Below are 27,895 nucleotides of genomic sequence, written 5' to 3'. Positions count from 1 at the left end.
GCATCAACGTACCCATCAGGGGTCACAAACATTTAAATAATAACAATATGAGACGACCATTTCTTTTTTTTGACCTGCTTAAGGGTGTGACATAGATTCCACACGTGCACTAGGCTCAGCTAAATTTTTTTTATTATTTTATTTTTTATGAAGCCGAATATGTTATATTATCTTTGAGTAATACACGGACGAGAATTAGAGCGTAAAATGTGCACCACTTTGCTGCCGACAGCTTATCTTTGAAGTAAATACATCCATGAGAATCAGCGTGTAAAATGTGCACTAGTCTGCTGCTGCTGCCGACATAGTGTTGTAAGTATAACGTTCTGATGCTGCAGTAGTTAATTTGACATTCCATCTAAATGATGATGCTTAGATCTAGAATCCTGACACACTTTTACAATTTTGACTATCCCAGGCAATATATATATCTGAAATGATACATCTTGATCACATTACCTTTCACCTTTCTTATTGCTTCATAATTCAACCTATCCTCCACGTAAAGACATATATGTCGGCAATCACTGATTGGTTCATGGTGAATCCCCAGATTTTGAATCAAATCCTTCACGCGAAAGATTGTTGATGATTCCTTGAGATGGGCTCGCGATCTTTGCCGACTGCATATTTTGAAAAGGGCAAGTAGTTTATACCCAAAAAAGGCGGGGCAGGAAGTGAAAGTTTGTGACAGGTGAGAAGGCGGGCTCTTCCCGTGAACATCACGCTCACCTCTTTTCCAAGAATATATCCGTATTATTATTTGATTGTTTGATATATATTTATTTCTAGGCCAATACTGTCGTTCCCGCTCACCTCTTTTCGAACAATATATCCGTATTATTATTTGATTGTTGGATATATATTTCTTTCTAGGCCAATACTGTTGCTGTCGACTGGGTCGCTGATTATTTTGAAGGATCTTTTTGGAAAGGAGCAGGGATAATCCTTAAGGTCCTTTGGAGACATTTTGCTTTCTTTGAATGTATTATTTTTATTTTTTTTTTAAAAAAAAAAAAAAACATGATATTTAAGATGCGATATTAACCAATTTCTTGAGAGCTTGGATGTGCAAGTGGGTACCCAACCCAACTTGGACCTGATCTGTGTCTGAAGTTGAGACTTGTATATTGGGCATGATGAGCACCTAATCTTCGGTTGGGTCTATTACAGAATCGGTTTTACTTGGTCAAGACCTAATTCAATTGGGCAAGGATATGCGCATAAATTTGAGTCTTGACTTCAAGGGCTTGGATTTAATCCAGTGCTAGTGAGCCACGAAATGTGGTGGATTAGACAGATTAGACTGAGTTTTTGATAAAACAAACTCAATTCTGATTGAACCCAAGGAAGTTAAAACCAGAGATCTCAGCTATCTTGATGGGTGACCGAAAACGAGATACATGGAGATCTTAGTTTACCTTGCTTGGGATGAGAATTTATGAAGTAAAAAAAGGGATCGAGATAATGCCAAGGTCTGGACTTGATGGTTCAGAAACGAGACATTGAAATCGTGACAGATATAACAATTTCAACATTACCTACTATTTTGATACCGAGTACTTAAATTATTGATTTAAAATCATTAGGTGCTATTTTATATCATTTTTATTTTTTTATTTTTAAAAAAATATAAACATATGTAGCACAGTAAATTATTTTTTAAAAATAAATTAATATAATGATGAAAATAATGATGGTACCTGCAACGGATGTGGTGGTGGTTTCATGAGATCTTTGATGGTGGTTATAGCAAAGATAATAATAATGGTAAGGGTATCAACTATGTAATAGAGATAATGAAAAGAATGACAGTCAACACAATATGAATAATTGCGACGATGATGGTGATGCTAGCAATATGCTGGAAATAGTAATGATTATGATGGTGATTACAGTTAAAGTTATATAGAGGGTGATAACGGTGGGAATAATATCAATGGTGGCGAAGGTGGTGATGAAGATAGTGTTTGCAATGGTGTTGAAATAATAGATTTTTTTTTTAAAAAAATATAAAAAAAAAAAAAAAATTAACAGAATTAAATATATTTTTTATTTTTATTTTTATTTTAAAAAAATAAAAAATAAGAAGAAAGAAATGCTCTTAATATCCGTCAAAATATTGATTGGTATTTTGGTCCCTCAGCCGATATATTAAAATAAATCGGTCCATATCAGCCAAGATAGTATCGACCGAGATAACGATCATCTGCTCGATGAGAAATCCTTGCTTGGAGCTAAAACCGGCTGGAGTTGGATCCGGATCGAAACCTGCAGCCAAAGCGATGCAAGGTTGAGACAAATCGTCGACCAATTCGTGCGCCCACTGTAGACGCCAGGGAAGCGGCAGCCTCCTGCTGCATCTTTTTCGGTCGCTGCCAGCACTGACAGCAAGGGAACAAAAAAAAGAAAACCCTTCCGTCGCATCACGTCTAAAGCGCAACGCATGAATGCTACCCTCACCTTTGGACCGACACCAACCCCACTTCCACTGCCCTGCGCTCCACAAATTCCGTGTCTTTTATACAAACGCAAGAACCTCAACGTTCTAAATACAGCAAGTCTACTGAAGCACTTGAATATTACCTTCACCGACGCGAAAAAGAAAAAAACAAAAAGGGACTTGGATATAATTACTAAAAGTCATCACTTGATGATGATTTTTATGCATCCCTTTATCACTTAGAACCTGATTGGACCATGCAAAGAGGAGCAAGATAAGTGGGATCAATTAAAAAATAAAAAAATATATATATTTGTTTTATGAAAATAAGTTCTCCATATTTCATAGTAATGAAAAATTCACATCGGATATGGAATAGCCACTTTTCCGTATTTCATAGTAATATTTTAAGTATATTTTTTTACCAAAAACATCCTTAAAGCATCATGAACTTCTTAATAACTATTTTTAATAATTAATCTTAAAATATTGAAAATATATTATTAAAATTTATAATAATATGAAGAAGTTGTGATTATTTTAATATAAAAATATATAGATAACTATTTAAACTTATCATAATATTAAGAAGTCATCTAATTATTAGAAATTATTAGAATTCTAAAAGCTCAACCAATAAACATTTTGAATATATATTTTAAATATTTAAATATATTTTTATATTTAAATTATTTTTAAAAGATATTAAAAATCCCGTATGTGATATTTGATACAATTTTGTTAATAGCAACATAGATATTTTATATAACTTTTTCGACATGCTCAACCAAGCATAATCCATATCACAAAATATACCTTCTACATTATTTTTTTCATGACTAATCAAATATGTAAAAATTATTTTATCCAGCAATTTTTAAAAAAAATTATTCTAGTACAACAAAATTGTTCCCACGAACCAAATGAGTTCTTATAGGTACCTGATAATGTTATCTCCATTATGATTTATGGGGAATCATTTTGAAAAGATACATATTACTTCCGTTTTACTTACAGCTTGGCCCCGATTCTGTGTCCCAAAAAAAAAAAAAAAAAGAAAAATGAAGAAGATAGACGGCAATTGTCTTTATATCGTGAGAAGAGGAGAGAAGAGAATTGCTACACGAGAGGGACCACGATGAGATGTCGCATCCCTCGTCCCTTAAACCATCCATCAAGTTGCAACTTGCAAAACACCTCCATGTTTTGATTGTGAATCGGGACAACAAAGGAACATGCCTCTTCTGAGCTGCTGCTTTTTTTTTTTTTTTTTAATCTTTTTTGGCGAGCTTCTTGCGTGCATTGACTCCACTCATTCGCACTGGTTAAATTTGATAAAAATCATGTTTGAGTTCCCTCACCTGCCTTCAGCTCGTATATACAATAAACAAAGCTGAGGAGATTTTTCCAAGAAAAAGGAAAAGAAATCGACCAACATTTGTGATCACGCCCAAACTTATACTTATTTATTCTTCGTAGTCAATCACACACGATTGCTCCTTAAAACAACAACAATCATCACAGAGTAAGAGTTTATTGCGATGGTCTTCCTATGATTCCTCCGGCATTTCTATCGTTGCCAGCGCCTTGTCAAAGAGCTTCCGCTTGAGGCCCAGGTACTCGGCCCATGTAACGGCCCGGTAGGCAGGTGCCCGGCCAGGGCCCACCAGCTTCCCGATCGGTGACACCCTCACACCGGCCGGTGGGCCACTGAAATAAGCCACCGAGACACGCTGTTGGCTCCGGTTGACGACGACCCGGTGGACGACACTCTTGAACCGCCCATTGGATAGTATGTGAAACAAATCTCCGACGATCACGACCAGCGCCCCCGGCAGCGGCGGCACCGTGACCCACCGGGCCGGGCCGTTCTGGTCCTCGGCCCGCAAAAGCTGGAGCCCGCTCGTGCTGCTCTGGTACAGAATGGTGAGCAGGCTGGAGTCGGCGTGGGCAGCCATGCCCATGGCCCGGTCGGGGTCCGGGCACGCCGGATAGGAGTTCAACCGGAGCACGCCGGCCAAGTCCGGCAGCAGCTTTCCAGTTTGGCCGGCCCACTCGAGCTCCTCATGCCTGAGGCCCAGCGAGAGAAGCATCAGCGTTATCAACCGGCCGGCGAGAGCCTTCATGACCTGATCGTATCGTTCAATCACATCACTGCACGGAAACAAAAGTGTAGCACAAGTTACCAAGCAGGGCTGCCAGGAGAGAGAGGACACGAGGGGCATGCAGACGTACCAGAATTGGTCCGGGTCATGGGGCCAGAGCTTGCGGGCGTGGTCCAGCGGGGAGCCCGCGATGGTGAAGCCCTCCGACCACATGAGCTTAGCGAAGAAGGAGGAGATGGGGACGAGGCCGTAGCCGGAGATGCCGTCGGGAGGGCGGGCGGCTTTGAGCTTCTGCTGGATGGGGAGCGCGAAGAGGCGGCGCATCTCGGAGTCGATGGCCTCCAGAAGGCGCGGGGCGACGCCGTGGCCTGTGACCTGGAACGCGCCCCACGAGACGCATGCACGGGCCATGAATTCAGCAGCCTTGGGGTCGGCCAGGTCGATGACCGGCACGGGCTCGGACACGCAGGGGTGGTCATGAAGGGTGGGCCACGCGTGCGACTCGGGGAGCTCGCGGACCGACTCGAACTCCAGGTGCAGGTGGTGGTGAGGGTGGTGGACGTCGGAAAGCGAAGGCATGGTTCGAGTTCTTGTGAGGGAAAGGGAATGCTGGAGATCTTGGGAGGAGTTGCTTGTGAGGGCCGGCCGTGTGCTGTGTGGGAGATTCGAAAAACAAATACCTACCGGCGTGGTTATATAGGAGGAGATGGCTTCTGGATTCTGGAAGGTGTCAGGATTTTGGTTGTATATGGATGGTATCGTCCACTGTGAACCATTTTAATTTATTCGGACAGGATATGCTGGATTACATGGACATGAGGTCGACAGCTAGTAAACAAGAAATGATTCAGGGACTCCATATTAATTTGCCTCCCTTTTCTCCCTTTCATGTTTCGGCCTTTTGTTTTTGCTAGCATTCTCTAATCCTCCCTCGAATGGATCCAATCATTTCCTGCCCCATCCGCACATGTCCGGAACAAAAGGGATTGGGGAGTGAGTTGGCGTCCGGAAGCATAAAATAGTGGCCTCATGGGCAGGGGCGTTGCTTTGTCCGCGAATGGATCCATCCTTTTGCCTTCTGGCCAAATAATGGACTCCGCATGGTTCCAACGTCGCAAGGGTAGACCCTGGCCGCCCGAATCGCATCCTTGGCCATCTGTCACTTGAGTTCCCATGCTTGCAAGCACCACCATGTTTTAGAATCGACATGAGTGCATGGGTCTCGTATATTAATTAGAGAGACTTGCTAATTAACATACTCTTTGGGAGACAGCCTTCTCGTCTTCGGAATCAACGATATATACCATCCAGACGCTCTTGAGGGATGAAAGCATTTCGAACCAAATCAATATCCTCCCTTAATTGCTTCATACATGTAGCATATATATACATATATATATATTTTACCTACCAACTGTAGGTGTTACAAAAATCACCTACTTCTAGAGTGGCTTTGTCTGACCTCGAATCTCAAATGAGGCCCATAAAACAGCAGGATGGCTGAAATCTATTGCACGCAATTTGACTTTCAATCACCTGCCATTAGTAGACTGTCATATATCGAAGAAAAAAATTGTCTTACCATATATCTTCCTCTTAAATCCTTGAAGGCATGCTGACCTTTTCCTTATTCATTTTCCTTGACTGATCTATTTATCCTAAGGTATGCGTTCTTGGAGGGCCGTCGGAGGATTTTGGTCACCACATCCCGTGAAATATATGCCAAACACCCTTCACATTGAACGAGTCCTTGATCTCATGCCAAGGATTAGTATTTACATGCTTCATTCGAGCTCATACGAAACCATTAAATAATTTTTAATAAGGCTAATAATGTTATCAACAATATAAACATATATAGAATTTGCATGGTGCTAATCTAGTAAAGGTTTCTCTTCAAACTTTTTGTTCCGTCCGTACACACTCCCCCTTGATTGGGGGCCTATATTATCGTATAGGAGGGAAGGCATCATTAGTCTCAAATTGATTGCGAATCAAAGAAAACTCTAGCTTATATAGGAAGGGACCATCCATCCCATGTGAGGCGTCTTTTACATTGGATTCCAAAGGGACAAAACTATGAGGCTCTTGAACCAAAGTGGATAATATCTTGCATGCCGAGCTATGAGTCCTTGACTGCAATAATAGCGCACCAAGTAGGGGATTATCCCTACAGTTATGGGGCCCCTTCCATTCGTACATAGACTCCTCCTTGACTGAAAGAGCTGTGATAAAAATAAGAAGGAGGACACCTCCGTTAATACACAGACTCCCCCTTGATTGGGAGGATATGTTATAGTGTAAGATAAAGGGTATCATTAGTCCTACATTGATTGTGAGTTAAGGACTCTGATTTATATAAAAAGGGACCATCCATCTCATATGACACACATTTTGAATTGAAATCTAGAGGGATAAAATTATGAGGCTCATGAAATAGAGCCGATAATTCCTCACGTGCCGAGGTATGAGTGCTTGGCTGCAACAATCTTCATCTAAGAATAGTTATGTGGAACTTTAATGTCACTTGTAGCAATCGAATTTATTCTTGTAACAAATAATGGCATAGAGAATGGATGATAGGGGTTGTAATTTTTTCTCCGATAGGTATCCAACCCGATCTGACTCGATTAAGAGGCGAGACGTGTATGGGTTCTTAAAAAAAAAAAAAAAACTCCGAAGTAGGTTCAGATCAGATATAGATAATGGTGTGCCTCATCCCGCCCCACCCCGATATATAAATAAAGAAATAAATATATAAATATATACACACACGCATGCATGCATGCACACATACATACATACATATCCAGCACAAAGTCCTAGCCATCTAAGCTTCCCTGTTGGCCGGTTCAATCTTTTACTCGATTGATCTCTTTCTGTATTCAGCTACTCCAAGCCTCCCACATGATTGAGACTCTAGATGATTGATCTCCTTCTATATTCAACTGCTCCAAGCCTCCCCCGTGATTGAGCTCCTTCCATATTCGGCTGCTTCAAGCCTCCTACATGATTGAGACTCTTGAAGATGGAAAAAATCGAAGGAAAATCAGGGAAAAAATCTTCTTATTCGAAATCGATTGCTCCAAACCTTTCACCCAAACCTTTTTATTTGGCTTCTCCAAACCTCCCACCCCATTAAGACTCTTAAGGATGGAAAAAATAGAGAAAAAATCGAGGGAAATCATAGGCAAAATCCACACAAACAAAAGAAAGATGAAAAATTTTAAAAGGTAAGATTTTTTTCTCTCATTTTTCACCTTTTCTCTTATTTTCTCTTTATTTCATTCTCATTTTTGGAGATCCATGGGAGGTTTTTCTATTTTTGCTTTTTTTTTTTCTTTTCTTCTTTTTTTTTATTGGAGATCTGTGAGGAACGAGAGCACTTCAGGGAGATTGGGGGAATCTCGTGTGGGTTGTGGTGCTGGGAATCGGTCTCTTAGATTTTGAGAGCTTGATTTATTCTGATTTTTATAGGATTTGAGGATTTTTGTATGATTCAATCTGATCTCACCTAATAAAATGGATATATCTGATCCAGCTCGATCTGACCTAATTCATGCATTCTATTTTATCCGACCCAATCTGATTCGAGACAAATATGGTATGAGTACGAATATAAATTTTTTTCATAATAGGGCAGAGACATGTATTAGTCGACCAGACCCAAATCTGATCTATTGCCGCCTCTAATGGATGATTTATATAGCTACTGATTAGGAATCTCCTGTGATGATTTTTTCCAAAATATTCTTTTGAAAACTGCTTAAAACTTGTGGTCATAACCCCGCTACATAGCATAGTGCGGATGGATCTCCCCATCCCCTCTCCCATATAAATGAACTTTTATATCATGCTTATTGCTCATAAGAACCGATCTCTATTCGTACACTGATTTTTTATCTTTTTTTTTATTTTTTTGGTAAGACACTGATTTTTTATCTTTGCTAAAATACTTCTATCTATGGAAAGCAAATTTTAGAATGAAACATCAGTTAATGCACCACACTTTTAAACTTGACTATAAAATACTTCGATTGGATGTGGCCCCACCACAGGTTGTCGCCATGCCGTAGTTGCGGAAAATTCCTAGTCGGCCGATGTAACAATTATTATTGCAAGCAAGTTATTATCGGTGGCATGCCGGCATTTGAGTTCTTACTTTGCCTCGAGGTGCTCACTGATCTGTTTAAGAGTCACGCTAGTTGATCAAATTAAAACAAGCCAGCATCCTGGGATTGAAAGGAATACATGTAGGGCCACAGGAAACCTCATATTCTTCGATTTTGGACGGTAGAGCCGACCCGCATTTGACAAAATTTCTTTCGCTTTGTTGTTGATGTATTTGCTCATCAAAAATTCCTGACCACATCCATGCAGATGAACTTCTATTCTACATGATGATATATCTTGACTTAAATATTGAAAGAAAGGGGAACCACAAGAAAAAAAAAAAAAAAGAAATAACTCAAAATGTGATTAAAATATCAAATAATTAATAACATTTGCTCGTGAAGAATTGGCAGTGGAAGGAAAATGAATGGCAGTGAGAGAGACGGTGCCAAAATGATGGTTCGGGGTAGGTGCTGGAGGGAGTGGTGTCCTTGAGTGGGAAAGGGGGAGTGGTTGTGGGTAGTGGACAAGAAGTGGGAGAGAAGTAAAAGAGGAGGGATGAAGGAGGGGCGAAAAATGAAAGAACCTCTTTGTCGTCATCCATCTCCGATGGAGAGAGGATGAGATACACAACCCTAACCATGTGCCTTTGTCTTGTCCTGAAGAAGAAAAATATCCATGTCATGAGACTTTTTGGGTAAGTGGCTCTCTTATCCCCCTCGGTCGTCACTAGCTTCCAAAATACCACCCCACTTAACTCTTCCACCATGATAAAATGACCAACCTGGCCCCTTGGGAAATGGTGAGACTTCTCTAAGATCTATGGTGCTGGGTCTCTAAAGGAAGACGTGGGTATCAATGCAGGTAAAGGCGGTCTCGATTGGAGCCCATGCAAAAAAGATGCCATCTTTTGGCACCTGCCCTGAATGGTAGAGGACAAGTCTTTCTCGTCCTTTACCTTATCTCTCTCTCTCTCTCTCTCGTGTTAAGCTGTGAAAGGTGACGAGCTTGATCATCCCGTTTCGAATCCACTCCCGTCTCCACCAATCTCTTGTGGTGTAATAGGAATTCTAGTATCATGTACGTCACTGGAAACCAAGTGGGGAACAGATGGATCGAATCGCGGTCTCGCCGAAAAAGAAACGGCGACATTACCTATCATATGGCAAGTGAAGTGCTTCCAAATGTAGATTTCTGCGCACAAAGGTCTCCGGCTGCGCTTCTTCATTTAGCAATTGGGTCGCTGCGAATGCGTCAGTCTTCGGCAGGTTTGAGAAATGATCGACGCAACGCTCATCAGATTCATGTCGACGGGAGGATAAAATGATAAAAGGTAAAAAAATTAACCACGATCAGCAAGATCAGATCTACTGATAGTTTTATAGTCATTAAATTTTCTGCAAAACATCACGACACGAATGCCATCCCTACGGTTGTCTTCGCCGTACATTATGAAATCTATTCAGATCTGAGAATGCTTGCCATTGGATTCCTCATGCCAACGGACCTTACAGTAAGTAATTTTCACCATACTCAACCAAGCTTTGAGATGTCATCATGCTTACCTGCATGCCTTTGGATTCCTTTTTCTAACAACAATTTCTGCGCAATATGCTCCACGATCAGCACGTCGGTCAGAAGACTTATTGGGCTCCATCCAATGATCCTTGTCCATCATATACTCAGGCATCAGTAGATCCTCTACATCGCTTCCTAGACTTCTACCCCTTCTCATCATTTCTCTCCATTTGCTTTAGGATCCCGCCCTTACAAGCTTATCTGTTAGTATCCTTCCAAGCGGACCGAAAGGATGGATGGAAAAGCACAAGTCACCCGGGGTGGTGAGCCCAAATACAAACATTCACAAAACGCCTATTCCGAGAAAGAGAAACCCTGTAAAGTTGAAAATGATGCCGAATAAATCCTGGAGTCCTACAAAATCAAAAAAGATGCGGAATATTGATCAGCAACTTCCAAAAAAGCCATGCCCAATAATTTGTGAAAGGTCAACACCAGGTGCCAGCAGGCCACATGACTTGTTAGGTTCAGTCAGCACAAGGGAGCATGTTCTGTCTGCATTGTCTTCATCTATACTGAGCACATAGATGAAGCATCTTGCGACAAACCTTGTGTATTTGAGCAACCTGAAAAGGACTAATTGCAACCTGAGGATTATGAGGTGTGACATAGTCTACTTCATCTGCTTCCATGCAGGCCTAAATGCAGGCAAAAATTGCTCGGCCGCACGGATGCAGGTGCGGACAGCACTGATCGATCGATCGTGCAATGCGGTGTTATCATGCTGACTTATGTTAAGATTCCACCAACAGCACTTGCTTGCGGTGTCCCAGCCTTTGAACCCTCGTGAGGGGGACCGAAATGGGGGAGCAGTTTGACTGCAATCCCAAATTAAACTCTCTGAGAATCTTGATAAAATGTTCAAGTGGATGTTCGGAAGAAGTTCATATCAGTTAAGGTTTTCAGATGTCTGACAATACGCATCCTATGATGTCATATGGTATACAAGGACTTTAATTTACCTCCACATCACTGGTTTCCGTGTCAAGCAACTGATTCAGGAAATCTTCATTGTAATAATGACTATGAAATTAAATCATCACTGGTACCATGGTTTCACCTCAATCATAACAAACAAAAATCATTTTCCTTGCTAATAGGACTGGACAGAAGTGCATATTTACCAGTATGGTCCTAAATTTTAAGGCATTGTGCCATAATGCTCTGAATCAGAGTTCTTAACGTAGCTCCAACCCACATCAAGATGGCTACTAGTATTTTATTTTAACCACTTGCATGCGGTGTATTGACCAAACTGATATTTAAGGAATCCATAGAGGCCTTCCTGACATTGATTTTATTCAACAAATCATAAGTGATTACAAAGAAAAGCAATAATAGAAAAGCTTCCAATCCCCTATATGTCATTAATTTTTCAAAAAATGCTATAAATAGAGACTTTTGTATATATATGCATGCATGTATGATCTATTGCAGATTTACGATTTGAAAACCACTATTTGCATACACCCGTCATCTACCCTTCTTTTGCAGTGATACCCCTAAAACTAAATACATGGTAGAGGCAGATTTTTTTTATTCATGTTAAAATGATACCTGTGCAGTGCCAGTGAACAAGGCATCAGAAAGGGAGCAATTTTTAACTCAAAGTTTGGAAGGAAAATTCAGAGCGTAGAGATTCTGAATGATAATATATATATATATATATATTCGGGGTGCAACTTTTAAAAAACATAATTTATGAAGCTGACAATGCTGCTAAAATATTGGGTGACGAGACCAGGAATAAGGATAGGATACGTGTAACAGAGTTCAAGAATGCCGAGTGGATGGAGAAAATTTAGGAAGCACAGCATTTAGATGGAAACACAGTAGCACAGGCAGTGCATAGAATGGGGTCAAGTGTTTTGAGAATGTTGGGCTGCTTGCAGTTCAACCACATGTTGGAAAAACAGAGCAAAGAACCAAGTGAATTTGGATGGAAAGTGTGAAGAATTATCCATGCCAGAGGACTGCCCATCAACATAAATAATGGCATGATTGGGTCAATTAAGTGGACTCCATGTTGATGGAACAAAGTCCGGTTGTCTTTTCACAACACTATAACCTTGGTGTGCTCTACAGGTGAGCAAAACCACAATTCGTGATAGTCTGTTGGGAAAATACAAGTTACCAGGATAGTGCAAATCTATACTTTAGTGGCAACCATGCACATCTTAAAAACTTCTACTACACCGTTATAGCTTATTTAGCGGCAAAAGATTTAGTCAGAAACCTGAATCATATCAACTGAACAATCTGTAAAAATGGCTAATGTTATAAGACTCTTGACTTTTGCATCCAACTCCATATAAGCACCATCAGTTTTGAAACTATGACTTGCACAACCAACTGTTCAGACAATTTAAGCAACAGGTGGAACTAGGAGCACTGAAATTGATCACTAAGTCATATTTCCAGATGGAAGCAGTGAAGCACCATTTCAAACTTCTCTCTGCATATCAGGGGTACTTCTTCAAGAATGATGTGCTGTGATCTAACTAAAGTTAATTTGACGAATCACAGCAGTTAACAAATTGAAAAGAAAATCAGTATTAACTTAAGGCACTGAAGGGCATGGAGGAATAGGTTATATGTCAAAGGAGATGTATCCTGGAGAGAATGCAGCAAACAGGAAAGTACTTATGAAGTTTTCATGGTTGGCTAATTGAATTAACAAATTATTTGCTAACAAGCAAGTCACTTGTTAAATTAATTAGCCAGCATTGTGAATTCATCATGCTGCCTTCCTCCTCATGGAGCATCATCTCTGACACATATCTATGCCTCCATGCTTAATTTAGGACCTCATGTTTATGCTGTTTTCTTTTCATTTCATTAATTGCTATGGTTAGACAAATTAATTCTAATTAGTCACTTGTCAAGTCGATTAGCCAAAACTCAATTAACAAGTGCCTCTAACCTCAGAAGATGAGAACCTGAGAACAAAAATAAGATTTCCCAAAAGCCACCAGGACTGGATCTAAGGGGGATCATAACCTCTATCATGCATCTCTCCTGTCTTCCACATTATATTCTGATGCTGGGGGCATAAACCTTGCATCTCTGACGGACAGGTTACCTTGATTACTCCCTAGAAAGCCATAAGTGAGCATGGCATCTCAATTATAAAAATATATTATAAGCTGAAGTGATTCAAAAAGGTGCAAGCATGTACCAGGCGTAAGGCTTGAAAGATCATTAGTAACCGGGATCCGTGCAACCTGGCTATGCCCATGATCAGAATCTCCATGTATAGATAATGGTAAGTTGTTCGTTCGCATTTTATTCTCTCCACTAGGTGCTTTAGCTTCACTAGTTGGTGGTCGGATACTAGACTTAGGGGAGTAAGTGGTTGACCATGAACCTCCATTTGATCCAGCCAAAGCCATTATCACATCTGCCTGTTACTCAAAATAACATACTCATCATAACACATCTTATTCACAGAACCACATAGTGGTCAACCAATGATAGCAGAAAGGATTCAATATTGATCAAGTGATGCTTATATGAGAGGCACTATATAAGTAGAATTACATGTCATATAAAAATAGCATTCTGCACAAATTAGCCAAGCCCAAATTATCAGAGCTTGTAAAAGGGGAGAACATTTTAAGTGATCATTTTTACAGTAAGTATTGAACCAATAGTGAAATTATTTTGAGAAACAAATCAATCATATATGCTAATACGTCTCTCTCTCTCTCTCTCTCTCTCTCTCTTAAAGGAAAAATACCATTTGACCCCCTCAAGTTTCAATTTTTTTCACATGGACATCATCTCGTTTAAAGTTTTGCAAACGAGTCCCTCAACTTATTTGTCTGATACAATGTACAGCTGTGGCGCAGAGGATGAGTCTTGAAACAATAGTAAGGTTCCTCAATTATGACTTGGAAGTCATAAGTTCCAAATAGAGAACAGCCTCTGCACACAAGGCTAAGGCTACATACAGACCTTGTAATAGCAGGACCCTCATGCACTGGGCTGCCCTTTTTCTCATGTACAACTAGGGCACAACCCCTTTGTGCCATTAAGATTGGGTGTTAAAAGAACAAAATGCCCTTAGTTCTCATCTGAAGAGGATTTAGGACTGTTAGTTGGGAATCATGTTAGGGTTTAAAACCTAAAAGTAAACCTCAGCTCCCGTTGCTATCCTGAAACAATCAAAACCTACTGAGATGAAGCAATCTCTCTCACAACCAAAGGACAGGCGAACCCGGGGGAGCATCCTTAGGCCATTCCTCCATTGTGCCCTTGTCCTCTGGTCCAGCGATTGAAAGGTAAGCTCACCAATTCACTAGAAATCCAAGAAAATGATTTCTTTCCACTGCTGTTAATAAACGAGTTCCAGTTCGTGACACTGCTCCTGGATTCACTTGTTCTAGGGCTACCAGTGGAATGTGGTTACTTATGCATGGTGTTGTTTTATTGTTTTAAGACATTGTTTATCATGCATGGTTAGGGAGTATATGTTCTATGGATCTGGGACAAAGTGCAATAGTGGTCGTAAGCTTTGATAAGTCAGTGGTTGTCCCCATGATCTGAGACATTGTGTAGCAGTGGTGGTCCCTAGCATGTTAATCATAGTTTTTTATCATAAAATTTTGTGGTCCATTTATGATTGTTTAATTTTTTTAACCTAAACAAGCTCCCATTACTGGTGTGGTCCCTCACCTGTTAAACATGTTACTATTGCTTTTCTGACTTCTATGTTACTTTTGAAACTTTTGTTGTTCATGCTTGACTTAAAAAGACATGCTTTCTGCGGTCAATATTGCAGGAATGGATGAAGATTTGATCATGGTTGAATTACACCATTGTGGATCACTACGGTTCACTCACCCATGTATCACAGTGAAGGGTTCATATCTCACCACAGCACCTGTGATCCAAATAAGATTTCCTGGACAAAATTGAAGATATGACAAAAAGCTGGGTTAAATGAATTGTTCCCATTTCTAGTGTATGGTGCCAGACACAAGCCTAGAAAATGGTTTGAAACCAATGCACGATGAGAGATGTGCTGGACATCTTGCAACCTATCCAAGGAACAGCACTGTGTACAAGAATTAGTGGATTGCCAATATATTCCACTACCTCTCCATTCCTCACAGCCATCAACACAGGATGATGATAAGTCATCTTACCAAGTTAAGGCAGAGGATATGAATGGTCAAAGTGTAGCAAGGGATCTCAATGACGGTCGTGTTTGGACAAGTGGATATCAATGATGGTGGACATGCTGAAAGAGCAGAAGCTTTAAGTGATGGATGAGAGGGTGAAAACCACAGGTTATACATGTGGTTGTTAAAATAACTGGTGCACAAGAAGGGTCTATGACAAAGGATGGCTGCCAGACTCCTAGTGATGGTTTTGTCAATGTAAATGTTCAGGTATGTGTATCCAAGCTGGTTGGTAGACAAGGTGATGCAGAGGGTACAAACATGGCGTTTAAGTTATTGGTGATAGCTGTGGGAAGAGACCTGCTAAAGAAGATAGTGAAGACAGCAATAAGGGTAGCAACAGTGAGCTTGATGCTAGTGTGGGTGATATTAAGGAGACCGATGAGGATGATGATGACTCATTCAGGGAGCATACTAAGAAACCAGTTATTGGGGAGAGTGATCGCTGGAAAGCAGATTCAAGGGCAACTATTCGCGAGAGGCTGAAGATTCTGAACTAGTGGTCAAGGAAAAAAAATTAGAGGATAATGGTGATATTAGAAGCCTTGGTAGCTCCTCCAGTTCTGATGGGGAACATCCTAGAGTCCAGAAATCCAGAGCTCAATTTGACATCAGATTTGAAGAATCCTATAAAGCTTAAAGTTAGAATGAAGTTCGACCCTCATGTTGTCTTCAAGTAGGCAGTTAGGAAGCTAAGTATTCAAGAAGGCTTTGACTACACCTATAAGCACAAGAGTAAGTTCAAAGTCACAACAATATGCAAGAGAACTGTGAATGGAGAATACATGCTTCTCCAATGCAAAGAGAGGCAACATTTCAAATCAAGACCTATGAGGCAACATACAACCATGGCAAATAATCCAGAAATCACAATGCCAGTTCCAAATGGCTTGCTCAGACCTACTTAGAGGACTTTAGCTCAAACAACAAACTTAAAGTTCAAGCTTTCATTGATAGAGTGTAGGGAGACTTCAAGTTTTTCATATAAAGACATAGGCCTATAAGGCCATGAAGAAAACAATCAAGATCATACATGGGTTGCATAGGGAGCAGTATGCCAAGGTATGGCGGTTCTGACATTATTAGCTCAAGAAACCCTTGCTCCACCATATAGATGGACATACCAAGACCTGGTGTAAAGCCCATTTCCAAGAGACTTCAAGGGGGTCTAGGTGCTTGCAAGAAGGGCTTTATGAAAGGATGAAGGCCCATTATTGGAAGGTTGCCACCTAAAAGATGCTATGGAAGGACCATTGCTAGCAGTTGTTGGGAAGGATAGGAATGAAAATATTTTTTTCAACTGCATGCTTTGTGCTTGAAGCTGGGATAAAAGATAGCTAGATGTGGTTTGTCATTGATCTATTGAAGACATTAGATCTGTGAAGAAAATGAATGGACATTTATGTAATGTCTACATATAAGTTAATTGATTCCCTCAACATCTTATTTGTTTACCTTATTATTAGCTCCATTATTGACATTGAGGTCTTCTTATTTCATGACTGGTTGGTCTACTGCTTATTACAAATTCCATGTCAGGCATATGCATGCCAGCTTCAAGACAATTATGAGGGCATTAACTTCAGAATTGCTCTCTTTGCTGCTGCAAAAGCTCATATTTCTCAAGAGTTTGCCATAGAGATGGAAGAAGGCAGAAAATTGGATGAGAATGCAGCTGCATGGCTGATGGACAACAGGCTGGAATTGTAAGCCAGACATGACTTCAGTCCAAGGTCCAAGTCAGACAAGATACTAAACAAAGTATGTGCATGTTTTAGTGGTTACCATTGGAGAGGCTAGACCTTCACCAATAATTTCTATGCTTGAAACAATTAGGAAGCTACTAATACAAAGATCTCAAGCAAAGAGAAACAGGATGATGAAATATGAAGGACCAATTTAGGAGAAGCTTGAGAAGGAGAAGATGGATTCAATGGAATACTGAATGGAAGATATTTGTTGGACTTAGAATAATGAATCTGTAGATGCATGAAGTGGGCTTTGATAGGAATCTCCTGCTGCCATGCGGTGCCAGCTATAATGTTCATGAGATAGGAGCCTGAGGACTTTGTGAGTGCATATTACTCCAAAGAGACATTTCCAAAGACCTACGAAAGTATAATTCAGCCAGTGTCCGCTATCAAGTTTTGACAACCAAGCAATTTTTGAGCCACCTCAAATGGCATCACTTAGAAGACATCTAGGGAGACCGAAGAAAAAGGTGAAGGGAAGAGGATGAAGAAAAGTATCCTCATTCCTCACAAGGTTAAGAGGAGAGGAACTTTGCTCAGGTGTGGGAATTGCTTGGAGTGGGATCATAATTCCAAGACCTGTAAAGGACCCAAGAAGGACAAGCATCCAAATAAGATTATTCCAAGGAAAATGGAACAAAGGAGTTCAAGTCAGCCAGAGAAGCTCAAGAGCAAACCTGGAAGGATCAAGGAAAATGAATCATCAAGCACCTCAGGAAATTTTATTTGGATTATTAAATGCTTTGATTTTTTTCCCTTCAAATATACCTCTAAAACCCAATTGCCATCATAACTTAATATGACAAAGAATGCACAGGGACAAAGAAATGAGGCTGCTGAAGCTAGTTCAAATGTGAATCTAGAAGTAGGGGAACTTTCAAACCAAGACGTGAATCAGGTGGTGGAGCAAGTGCATCAAGGAATTCAACTTCTTTTACAAGTGCATCTCAGATAATTTATTCAATTTTCAATTACTGCATGGATATAAGTCAGCTGCATGTGATTGGTGATTTTTATTATGTTAGATTATTTAAAACCATGTCTCCTATTAGAATTGGTGCTTTTTTGATACACATGTAATTGGTCTTACCGGTTTGATACACATGTAATTGGTCTTATCAATTTGATACACATCTAATTAGTGTTAATTTTGCTTCCAATTCCCAAGAAACTATTATGTACATGGAAGCATTCTGCCTGTGCCTTCCCCCACCATTCCAACTGTTCAGGAGTACAGTAAGCTAATCACACAAGGGGGTAACAGGTCACATCTTTGAGCCGCTTGTAGCAGGCAGCATCTGGTGCAGTCCCCAGGGGTAGCTCACAAGCCCTCAGCTCCCACCAGCCACTTCGTGGACTAAGACCAAGTGCACAGATAATGGAATTTTATAAACTTTAAAGTACATTAGAAACATGCATTTTGGACTAATATTTAATGGTTTAATTTTAAAATTTGTCCCAGGTATATTGGTGACTGGCCTTGCGTTTGTGCTGAAACTTAATGGGGAATCAAATATTGACATAATGCATTTTAAGTTTTGCCCTTATGATTGGTTTTGTGTCAAGGCAGTACTTTCTTTGATTTTGATGGTAAATGTAAGTATTGATGTAAGTGTGCATGTAAGTTTATATTTGGTGATGCCAATTATTGTGACTAGTAATGCAAGTGTGGATGTGTCATCTTTAGAAGTGTTGATGCCTGGTTCTGGTTCAATTCAATGCATGGTTACGAAATACTGAACAATTGAAGTGTGGTAATAGTTCAATTTACAAAAGTTTATTAAGCATGTGACTTGTTCGAAATGTTGTATTGTATTATTCTCGTTTTGATATTTCAGATTCAAATTTGTTGGATCTCAGGTTCAAATGCAGTGTTGATATAGTTGTGTGACATGGTTTACTGCTGTGATTGAATGGACTGAAGTTCCAAGGCACCAAACATGTGTTGATAAAGTTTACTCCTGTGTTCGATTGGGGACATGAGAGGGAGGATGGAGAGTTGGAAGAATGGGTGGCCCCATCCACCGTTTGGTTCAAAAGATCTTAGAGAGGATAGATGGAAAGGAGGGATTGCCCATACATCCTGGACCACCAATTTGCAACTCTCACCAACCGTGAAAGCACTCTGCTGGGCCGACATTGACACTGAGACACAAAAGCTAGGAGAGTAAATGGGATTAGATAACCTAGTGGTACTAGGTGCTGTGCATGTCGACCCATGCAATGCTGTAGCTAACGCATCAAGTATCCCACCTGGAGAGTACATTCGCAAAAATTGAGCTCAAAGGATTTGATGAGGGCCTGCATATGTGGAGGAAGAACCTTCTGAAATATTCGCATCATTGGTTCCATCCCACTAAAATGTATAATTTGTACAAAATTATCCCTCATTAATTTTTTGACAAGACGATAACACTTTTTTACTTTTTCATTCATTTTATTTATATATATATTTATTTTCTCTATACTATTAAACCTATATATTAAATTTTATTACTAATTATTTTAATTTTCATACATATTTTCATAATAATAAGTAAATAATTAGAATTATCTTCTATTTTTTTAAGTATATTTACTATTTTTGGTTAATTATTTTTATAAAATTAATTAATTATTTAAATTAAATTATAAATTAATTAGTTATTTATATAATTAGTATATATAAATAAATTAATTTATATCTAATTAATTTATAAAATTATTTATTAAATTTAATATTTATATAATTTTTTATATACTTATAAATTTTAAAGATTATAAGTTTATACCCTTCCTCTACTTTATAAATAAGTGTTGTGCATTGATAATATAATTTTTCATTAAAGGGTAGTTTCGTAAAAAAATCATACAAATATCATCCATCCTCTGTTCCATTCTTTCTATACCAAATAGAGGAGGAAATTATTTCTATCAATCTTTCCATATTCTACCAAGCACATTGAAGGATAGATAGAAGATCTATCCATCCTTCATACTAAATAGAGGGTACATCAGTTGATATAGTTGTTTTTTAATAAGTTACGAGGAACCAAACAATGGATCTTGGATGGATTGAAGTTCAGTTAGACTTATTTAGCTCAACTCAACTCAACTAAGCCTTAATCCCGAAGTAGGTGGGGTCGGTACTGATTTAGCTCAACTTCAGTTTGTTTTCAACAGATTGGATCTAATGTCAGTGGAAAGGATGTAGCTGTCATAGAACTGGAATGTATTTAATTAAGTTATTGTTATTGAGTTAAGTAATAGTGTGGATTCAGTTTCAATGCATTCAAGTCACAAATAGACAGTTTCAATGAAATGGCAATTTCTATGAGTTAAGTAATTGTGGAAGGATTCAAAGTTTTCTTATTGAATTAAGTTGCAGTGTGCTTTGCTTTGTTACAATGCAGTTGCAACAACTAACAGTTACTTAAGCAGGAGCTTAAGTCTTTATTTACATAAACTGCCATTCAATTCTGTTACATTAAGGACTCTCACAGTTTAAGTCTAGTCTAACCTTCACCTACCGTATGTGGTCTCAAATCTCTGATCAATTGTTGTGTTTAGTTATACTAACTTGTGAATTAAACTCAAACAATCATATGGGATATCAGTTTGTTTATGGTTTACTATTTACTTAGGTACTAGTGTGGCATTGGTTGTACCTGGAATGCAAGTTTCAGTTCTGATTGACAGCCACATTCTCTCGCTGCACTCAACAGTTGCATCAACAGGATTCAAGTGATATTTAAGCAAAGGACATCACCTTTGATCAAAGACAACCACATTGTTATCAAATCCATAGGACAGTAGTATATCAACAAAGCCCACAACAAAGCCCCAGTCCCACACTATTTTCAGGTCCCTCAACTAAGAATTTTGTGATATCATAACCGGCCATGGCCAATGATGGCCGTAAAAAAATACAATAGCCTGCCATTAACACCTATAATTTTACAAAAAAAAATTAATTTACACTAAAAGGTAGATTTTCTATTTATGAGGGTAAATCTGGTGCAACGATAAGGTTGCTCCATTATGACTTGAGTATCATAGGTTCGAAACATGGAAACAGCCTCTCTATATGTAAGATATAAAGCCGCATACATCCGACCCTCCCCAAACCCTATAGTGATGGGAGCCTCGTGTATTGGGCTGCCCTTTTAACTATGTTTATAACGGTCACTATAGTTCCTCAAAAGTTACATTCAAAGCCATAAAGAATGCATCATATGCAATTAAAAATAATTAATATGAAAAAATTAATAGATGACAATTCAACAAAAATTTCATAATGCTTGTTACCATGAATATATAGGAAGTAGAATAACAGTCATTTCCATAGGAAGTCCCATAACCATCACATAGTGATTGTTTTTGAGAAACCAGTGATCTGATTTTATGGTCTAACTAAAGAGTGATGTTAGAATAGGAAATATAGAAGCTCCTCTCGGTAGTCACTGAATTTCTTCTAAAAACAATGGACAAATCAAATAGAAAATTTAGACATAAGATAAAAATTTCTATGTCTGCTCTATGACCCATATCAAACTAGGTTACGATAGAAGTGGTTATTATCCAAACCAAATCATTTCCTCAACATGCATTTGAACTAGTTGTTGCTGATATGAGAATTTTTGACATCATAGATGGAATTATCTTACCAACTAGTCCTTGCCAATTTGGGGTGAATAAAAGAGAGAACTCAGGTCAACAAGGATATATAAGTTTCCAAAAATGGCTGTTCCGGAAGTCTGGTACCAACTTTTTTCCTTCCTCTCAGATAATATTGATCCAATCTGAGGCTCAAATCTTCTATTTGAGTAAAAGGATCCAGAGCAGACCTCTCAAGGTGCATATTGAGATGATTATGGAGGAATGATCATCATGCAATATCGCTGGTTGCATTGGTATCTAACTTCTAATGCAATTCAGTCATTTAGAGCTAGAGGACACAAGTCTTGAGTTAAGGGACATATGCAGAACAAGGAAAACTCTAAATAAGTAAGCAGACCAACAAGATCGATAAGGAAGGAACACACATGAAATACTCAAGGATGAACGTGAACAATTGGCAAGGAGATCTTTTGATGATGAGGTAAAGAGTTATAAGCTTATAAAGGAAGATAATGATCCAAAATTCATCCACTAGACAGCAAATAACAGAAAGTGGCAAAATTAACATAGAAAAAAGAGGCAATACTATAAGAAGCTAACATCTGCATGAAAAGGCTGGAGCATTATGTAGGAGAGATGCATCACTTGCACTAGAACATGACTTCGAGAATATAAAGGCAATTAACTAGACAGAAAAGAAGGATTCAAGTGGAATTTGGAAAGGATTTTGAGAAGAAATAACAAGATTTTCTTTTTTTTGAGAAGAAGACTGTCAAACCCATCCAACTCATTAGAAGATAACAAGAAGAACTCTAAGAATCAATTAAATGTTTCAATCAATGGTCAGTTTACACAATCTCTTTATGACAACATTTTGCATATCAACATGCAACTGCCAGTAGCATGGGAAAGCATGGCTGTAATTGCAAATGCCAACACTCCGAAAGCTGTCTGAGTATATATAAATTCTTCGACAATTGGTCAACTTATATAATCAATCTACAACACCAATTTGCAAATCCATGTACCTTAAAGGTCAAAGCTTGGGAGTTGGTGGCTGAAATGAATGGATCTTATAATGATTATTGTGAAAGAAAGCGGATTTTTCCTATATATTTCTTCTTGTGTGTGAAGAGAACAAAGAGGATAACAATTATCCCTTCATCATCTCTGGATTATCTATTCTGTCGATGTCCAGGATTAGAGCAGAGTTACAGGAGTACTGCTTGGTGCTACTGAAAGTTTGTTATGGTACATTGCAGAAACAGTCAAGATATAAGTTTGAAAGTTGATCCTTGTGAGATCTTTGGAAGGAGAGAGGCTGGGATTCAGATGATCTAGAATAAAGGAAGTAATTTTATGGTGCTAGATTTTGCACGCATGATGATGAAAAAAGAGTGATATGTCAAAATAATCAATTCAAGATATAGGATAAAAAGGGCAGCCTAGTGCACGAGGCTCCTACCACTATAAGGTTTGGGGAGGGTGTACGCTAATCAATTCATGATTATTCACTGCATGTGTTGCTAATATTTAACCAAACCCAAAATTTCCCATACTGCAAAATATTAAAAATGAACAGAAAGACTATTGAGCTCACCTTAATCGGATGGACATCGTCAAACACGTGTGCTTGGCCAGCATAGAATATAGTCATTTGACGACTAGCAGATGCAGTGCTATGGCGTCTGCAAAACACATTAAAGTTTGGATGGAATTGATATCTTTACTGTCAAGTCTGGCAGATGAAGACATTGGATGGCATCGATTTCTTCAAAGTATCTTACAGATGCAATGCTAAATACCACGAAAATAATGATTTACCTGGGTATGTTACAAGATTCTGGTTCTATGGCTTGGGGAGCCTTAGGTCTATTGCCACAAGGCGGTCCCCCGCTTGAGTTTCTCTCACCAGCTCCACTATCAGGATTGATGAAATTCAAAACTCCAGAGTCTTTAATGCCTGTTCTAGAACCTTCATCTGCTGCAGGCTGAGATATGATTGTGGCACCAGCACCAGCACCAGAACCAGCACTAGCATCCTTATATGCATATGATGATGTAACCTTGTCTATATTTGTTCCACCTTGGGCAAAGCGTAAAGGGTAATGCACCATCTGCCCAGGACTTGCAGGCATAGACCGTTCCCACTTGGGAATTAGTGAATCGGGTCTACGGCTAACTGGAGGATGTAATATAAGAGAAGTCGGCCTTGGTGGTTGCATTGAAATCATCATTTCATTATGTGATCTTCCAAGTCCTTCACTTCCCACCTCTTTTCCAGACATCTAAATTTCAAGTAAATAACTTCATGAGGGGACAAAAAAGCAACCATTAAACAGGAAGAAGAGATTAAAATGAAAATCAAATTTTAAGACAAAAGTACAGGTACAGGAGTATGGGCTTGTGGTGCTTTCATCAGATGTGAGCTTTCAAGGGAATCTGAGCCCACAGGAAGCATCCTATTTCTTACTAAACCCATGTAGGCTGAATCTGAATTGCTCCTCTTTCTTCCTGATAATGTGTTACATATCTCAAGCCCTGACATAGCATTCTTCCTACCATGAAAGTGAAAATCCTCAGAATTGTTCCCTCCCTGCCTCTCTACCAAAAAATTAGAAAAAAGAAAAGAAATGAACTCCTGTCCACAAAATTACATGGATTCTATCAAATGCTTATATATCAAGATATAATGGGAAACAATAAGAGGTTGAATTACCAAAATCATATCTCCATAACTATGTGATCGAATTGAAAATCCAAAGGATCACCCTAAAGAACTAAAAACAATACAGACATACCAGCTATGAGAAGGAAGACAATCATAACCATAAACAACACCCTCTATCCAAACCATATGGTGTCACATGGTAACAGCATAGATAAACAAAACATTCATTTAAATGCAGGATATTATTATCTCAAATTACTCAAAAAAACATAAGTAGATAAGCAAATGAATACTCCAAAAGGAAAGCAAGAATTGGAAAGTCAGGGAAAGAAATGGTGTGGTTTGTTTTGGTTACAGAGAACTAAAAATCGGACGCCCTTGAGAAAACAATTTTCCTAACATAAAACAACTTGCTGCCAGCAGTTTAAGAATGCAATTGAATGTTCGGAGAATAGGGCAGAAAATACCATTCCATAGATACCAAGCTCATCTTCATCTTCAGTTTCCAAGCAGAGATATCAATTCTGGTGTCCGTTGAAGCAGCGAACGGTGAAGAGAGTTTCAGGAAGAAAAAAAAATGTACCAGCCAAAAATAATCAATTTATAATAATTTGAAAAAAAAAACCACATATGATTGGTGGAGGCAGTGATCATTGTTAGTAGAAAATCAGTGGAGAGTTGAAACCGTTGGCAGAACCAAAAAAGTATGAAAAAAAATAAAAGGAGTAAAGAAAAGATAAAAAGGAGTTAATGATTTGCGGATAGTAGTTTCGGTTTTCTTTTTAAAAAAGGTTAATAGACCACCAGGGTCCACAAATAATGTTTCAATTTAATTAAGAAAAAATCTACAGACAGAACCTTAGAAGTGGCAGAGATTTAGGAACCTCACTGAGAAACAAGCAAGAGATGGAAGAAACTCAAGATAATGCAAAACACAACCTGCATTTGCATACATCCATGAAAATTTTTAAACAAAATTATTAAAAAAGAAAAACTATACAAGCAAAAAGACAAAAGAAACCTCATCAGACTTTCTTTAAACATCCTTTCAGGAAACAGACCAAGAGGTGTGGAATCAGATATATGTATAAGATAGGTGGACAAACAAGAAAAGAGCAGGACACAAATAAAGAGAGCTTTATGAAAAAAAGGGCAGGCAATTGTGTGATGAATATGATAGGATCAAAGGAAAATGTCTAGGGAAAAGGAATTCTAAGTGCACAAGGCCTCAACTTTTGTCAATGAGGAGTTCCGATAAGACCTTTTCGCATTCTAATTCAATAATCAAAATCATATCCCCAAAACCCCTAACTTTAGACAGAGAATGGCCGTAGCTACAACCTGAACATTGAAACAAAGCAGAACTGACCTTAAATCTAACTAACAAGGCACCATTTTTGCTGTATTTAAGGGTTCATCATTTCCTTTCCTTACCCACCAATGTAAAATGGTAAAATTGGGTCAAGGGGTTTTATAAGTTAATCTTGTATCACTTCAAGATTGACTCACCAGTTATCAGTCTAACTATATCTGATTTGCTTAAGGAAATACCTTACACCTGTTGAGAAATTTGCTCAAACAAGCTACGTCAAGCAAAGTTATAGACTCTTGCTAGAATGCAGCACTTCCAAATTGCCAGGGTCAAAGGATGTAAGTTACCACAAGCTTAGAACTCTGAATCAGCACCATTTGTGAATATATCAATACTAATAAGTACAATATCAACAAACATTTTGATTAAGAAAGTATAACAGTACAGAAGAGAAACAACGCCCTTATAACTTGTTGAACGGTTGGGAACACCACCCGCCGGCCGCAGGCCAAAAAACCTTCGACAAGCAAGAAAATATAACACATATTGGTTTTCATTAACCAAAAAAAAAAAAAAACTTTTAACTTATCAATGGGTTTAATTTAGCAATTAAACAATATCTAGAGCTCTATGAAACATTTGCCAACAGAAGTCACATTTAGTTAACTGAAAACCTACCACAAAAAGGGATAAAAAACAATACCACCATACCCAAAAGTTAAATATTGTATATTTGAGTGACAAAATTCCAATGATAGAATCAATGAGAAGAAATAAAAATATAATTAGAAATAAAACAGAAATCCCGTAAAACTCAGTAAAAGGCATCGCCAAAAATCAACTGAGGGGAAAAAAATCAGAATAACGCACCCAAAATCAATGCAGGAAGGGAAACAACAAAGATTATTCTGTTTCTGCATACAAGAAAAAAAAAAAAAAAAGGAAACCTTAATTAAAAACAAAAAAAAAAAGAAAATTCGAAAAAAAGGAACGAGTTTTGATGGAAGAAGTGAATCCTCACAAAAGCACAAGAAACCACAGGATGAAGAAAACTCAAAACAGAAACTCAAATCCAAAGAATAGAAGGATATTCAAGAAAGAATACAAAACCACCCAAAAGGAACGAATCTTGATCGGAGAACCAACTCCAACAAAAGTAACAATAAACCACAGCAGGCGTAAAACCCAAAATCCAAAGAAATAGAATACCAACACCAAGAATACGGATAAGAACCAAGCCGAACTTACCGGAACCGAGATCGGAACTCCCCGACGCAAGGCCATGCCCGACCGACGAGACTCCCACCGACGCCGATGCCTCCGGCGCCGCCTCCGCGGTGGCCGTCTTTTCCCCGGACTGCGCCCACGCAGGAGCGGGCGGGGTGGATTCCCCGCAGCTCATGCCCAAGAAGTCGTGAAAGGTGCGCTTCTTGTCATCCCCTCCCATCATCGCAACCACCATTATCCTTCCTCTTTCCCCTCCTTTAAAGCTCTCCCATTTCCTCAGGACGAAAAGCACCGCCTCCTCCTCCTCATCCCATTGTCACTGCGCCCGAAGCAGAGCTCGAATTCCCACAAAGATAAAGCGAGCGACGAAGCGAGACAGAGAGAGAGAGAGGAGGGGGGGAGGAGAGGGTTTTGTTTCAGAGACTTGAAGGCATTAAAGAGAGTAAAAGGTGGGATCTTTGGTTCTCCTTTTCTTTCTCTTCTTTTTCTTTAGGGAAATGCTTCGTGTACCGTTGGCGTTCCCTTGGAGTTTCCCTTTGTTTTTCTACGGGTTGCTCTGTTTTGTAGTAGCATTCGAAGCAGAGCAAGAGGGGAAAAAAAATCAGAGCACGAGAGAGAAAGGAGGATGGAAGGGGCGAAGGTTGGGGGTTTTATGGATCGGCTTGGGGTTGGCATTACGGGCTCAGCTACGGTGTGAATCCTATATATTACTTAATTCTATATTGGCTTTCCTCGCCGTTCGGGAAGTGATGTGTAATTAATGGGTTTTATGGGGTGATAGGGACCGTTAGATGGGTGTAATGATATAGGACGGGTAGTACCTCCAAGGATAAACGAGAGGGCATCATTAATGCGGATACCAACTAACCATGCACCATTGTTAGGATTTGTCACGTGAGAGGACAAGGGT

General features: G+C 39.1%; 2 protein-coding genes across 11 annotated transcripts; both read right to left on the bottom strand.

Moving 5' to 3' along the window:
- Positions 1-3,880: 3,880 nt before the first annotated feature.
- Positions 3,881-5,259, bottom strand: LOC105040324 (gibberellin 3-beta-dioxygenase 1). Its single transcript, XM_010916835.3, has 2 exons — positions 4,679-5,259; positions 3,881-4,597 (listed from the first exon to the last, which is right to left on the bottom strand). Exons 1-2 carry the CDS (start codon positions 5,125-5,127, stop codon positions 3,994-3,996), a joined length of 1,053 nt encoding a protein of 350 aa, XP_010915137.1. The 5' UTR covers positions 5,128-5,259; the 3' UTR covers positions 3,881-3,993.
- A 4,753-nt stretch (positions 5,260-10,012) lies between these two features.
- Positions 10,013-27,633, bottom strand: LOC105039850 (uncharacterized). 10 transcript variants are annotated; one of them, XR_831032.4, is made up of 7 exons: positions 27,007-27,632; positions 24,162-24,379; positions 23,600-24,063; positions 23,376-23,463; positions 13,418-13,643; positions 13,163-13,333; positions 10,013-10,593 (listed from the first exon to the last, which is right to left on the bottom strand). XR_831032.4 is itself a non-coding variant. In XM_010916255.4 (7 exons), the coding sequence occupies exons 1-6, from the start codon at positions 27,218-27,220 to the stop codon at positions 13,245-13,247; spliced, it is 1,299 nt and encodes a 432-aa protein (XP_010914557.1). In that variant the 5' UTR covers positions 27,221-27,633; the 3' UTR covers positions 10,013-10,593; positions 13,240-13,244. The 10 variants fall into 10 exon arrangements, 5 of the variants coding, with proteins under 5 accessions (XP_010914557.1, XP_010914738.1, XP_073107146.1 ...); XR_012138300.1 differs by having other exon boundaries at positions 10,013-10,554; XR_831038.4 differs by having other exon boundaries at positions 13,179-13,333.
- Between the last annotated feature and the right edge of the window lie 262 nt (positions 27,634-27,895).

Source organism: Elaeis guineensis, chromosome 2, assembly GCF_000442705.2.
Source record: "Elaeis guineensis isolate ETL-2024a chromosome 2, EG11, whole genome shotgun sequence".
NCBI lineage: Eukaryota > Viridiplantae > Streptophyta > Magnoliopsida > Arecales > Arecaceae > Elaeis > Elaeis guineensis.
This window is presented reverse-complemented; position numbering and strand designations above follow the sequence as displayed.

What these genes read in the sequence shown, in the direction of transcription:
- LOC105040324 (XM_010916835.3), bottom strand. Translation starts at nt 5,127, where the DNA reads ATGCCTTCGCTTTCCGACGTCCACCACCCTCACCACCACCTGCACCTG. An exon ending in CATGACCCGGACCAATTCTG is followed by an intron (nt 4,598 to 4,678) that starts GTACGTCTGCAT and finishes GTTTCCGTGCAG; the next exon opens with TGATGTGATTGAACGATACG.
- LOC105039850 (XM_010916255.4), bottom strand. Translation starts at nt 27,220, where the DNA reads ATGGTGGTTGCGATGATGGGAGGGGATGACAAGAAGCGCACCTTTCAC. An exon ending in AAGCCCATACTCCTGTACCT is followed by an intron (nt 24,064 to 24,161) that starts GTACTTTTGTCT and finishes CTTGAAATTTAG; the next exon opens with ATGTCTGGAAAAGAGGTGGG. An exon ending in ACGATGTCCATCCGATTAAG is followed by an intron (nt 13,644 to 23,375) that starts GTGAGCTCAATA and finishes TTTGAGTAACAG; the next exon opens with GCAGATGTGATAATGGCTTT.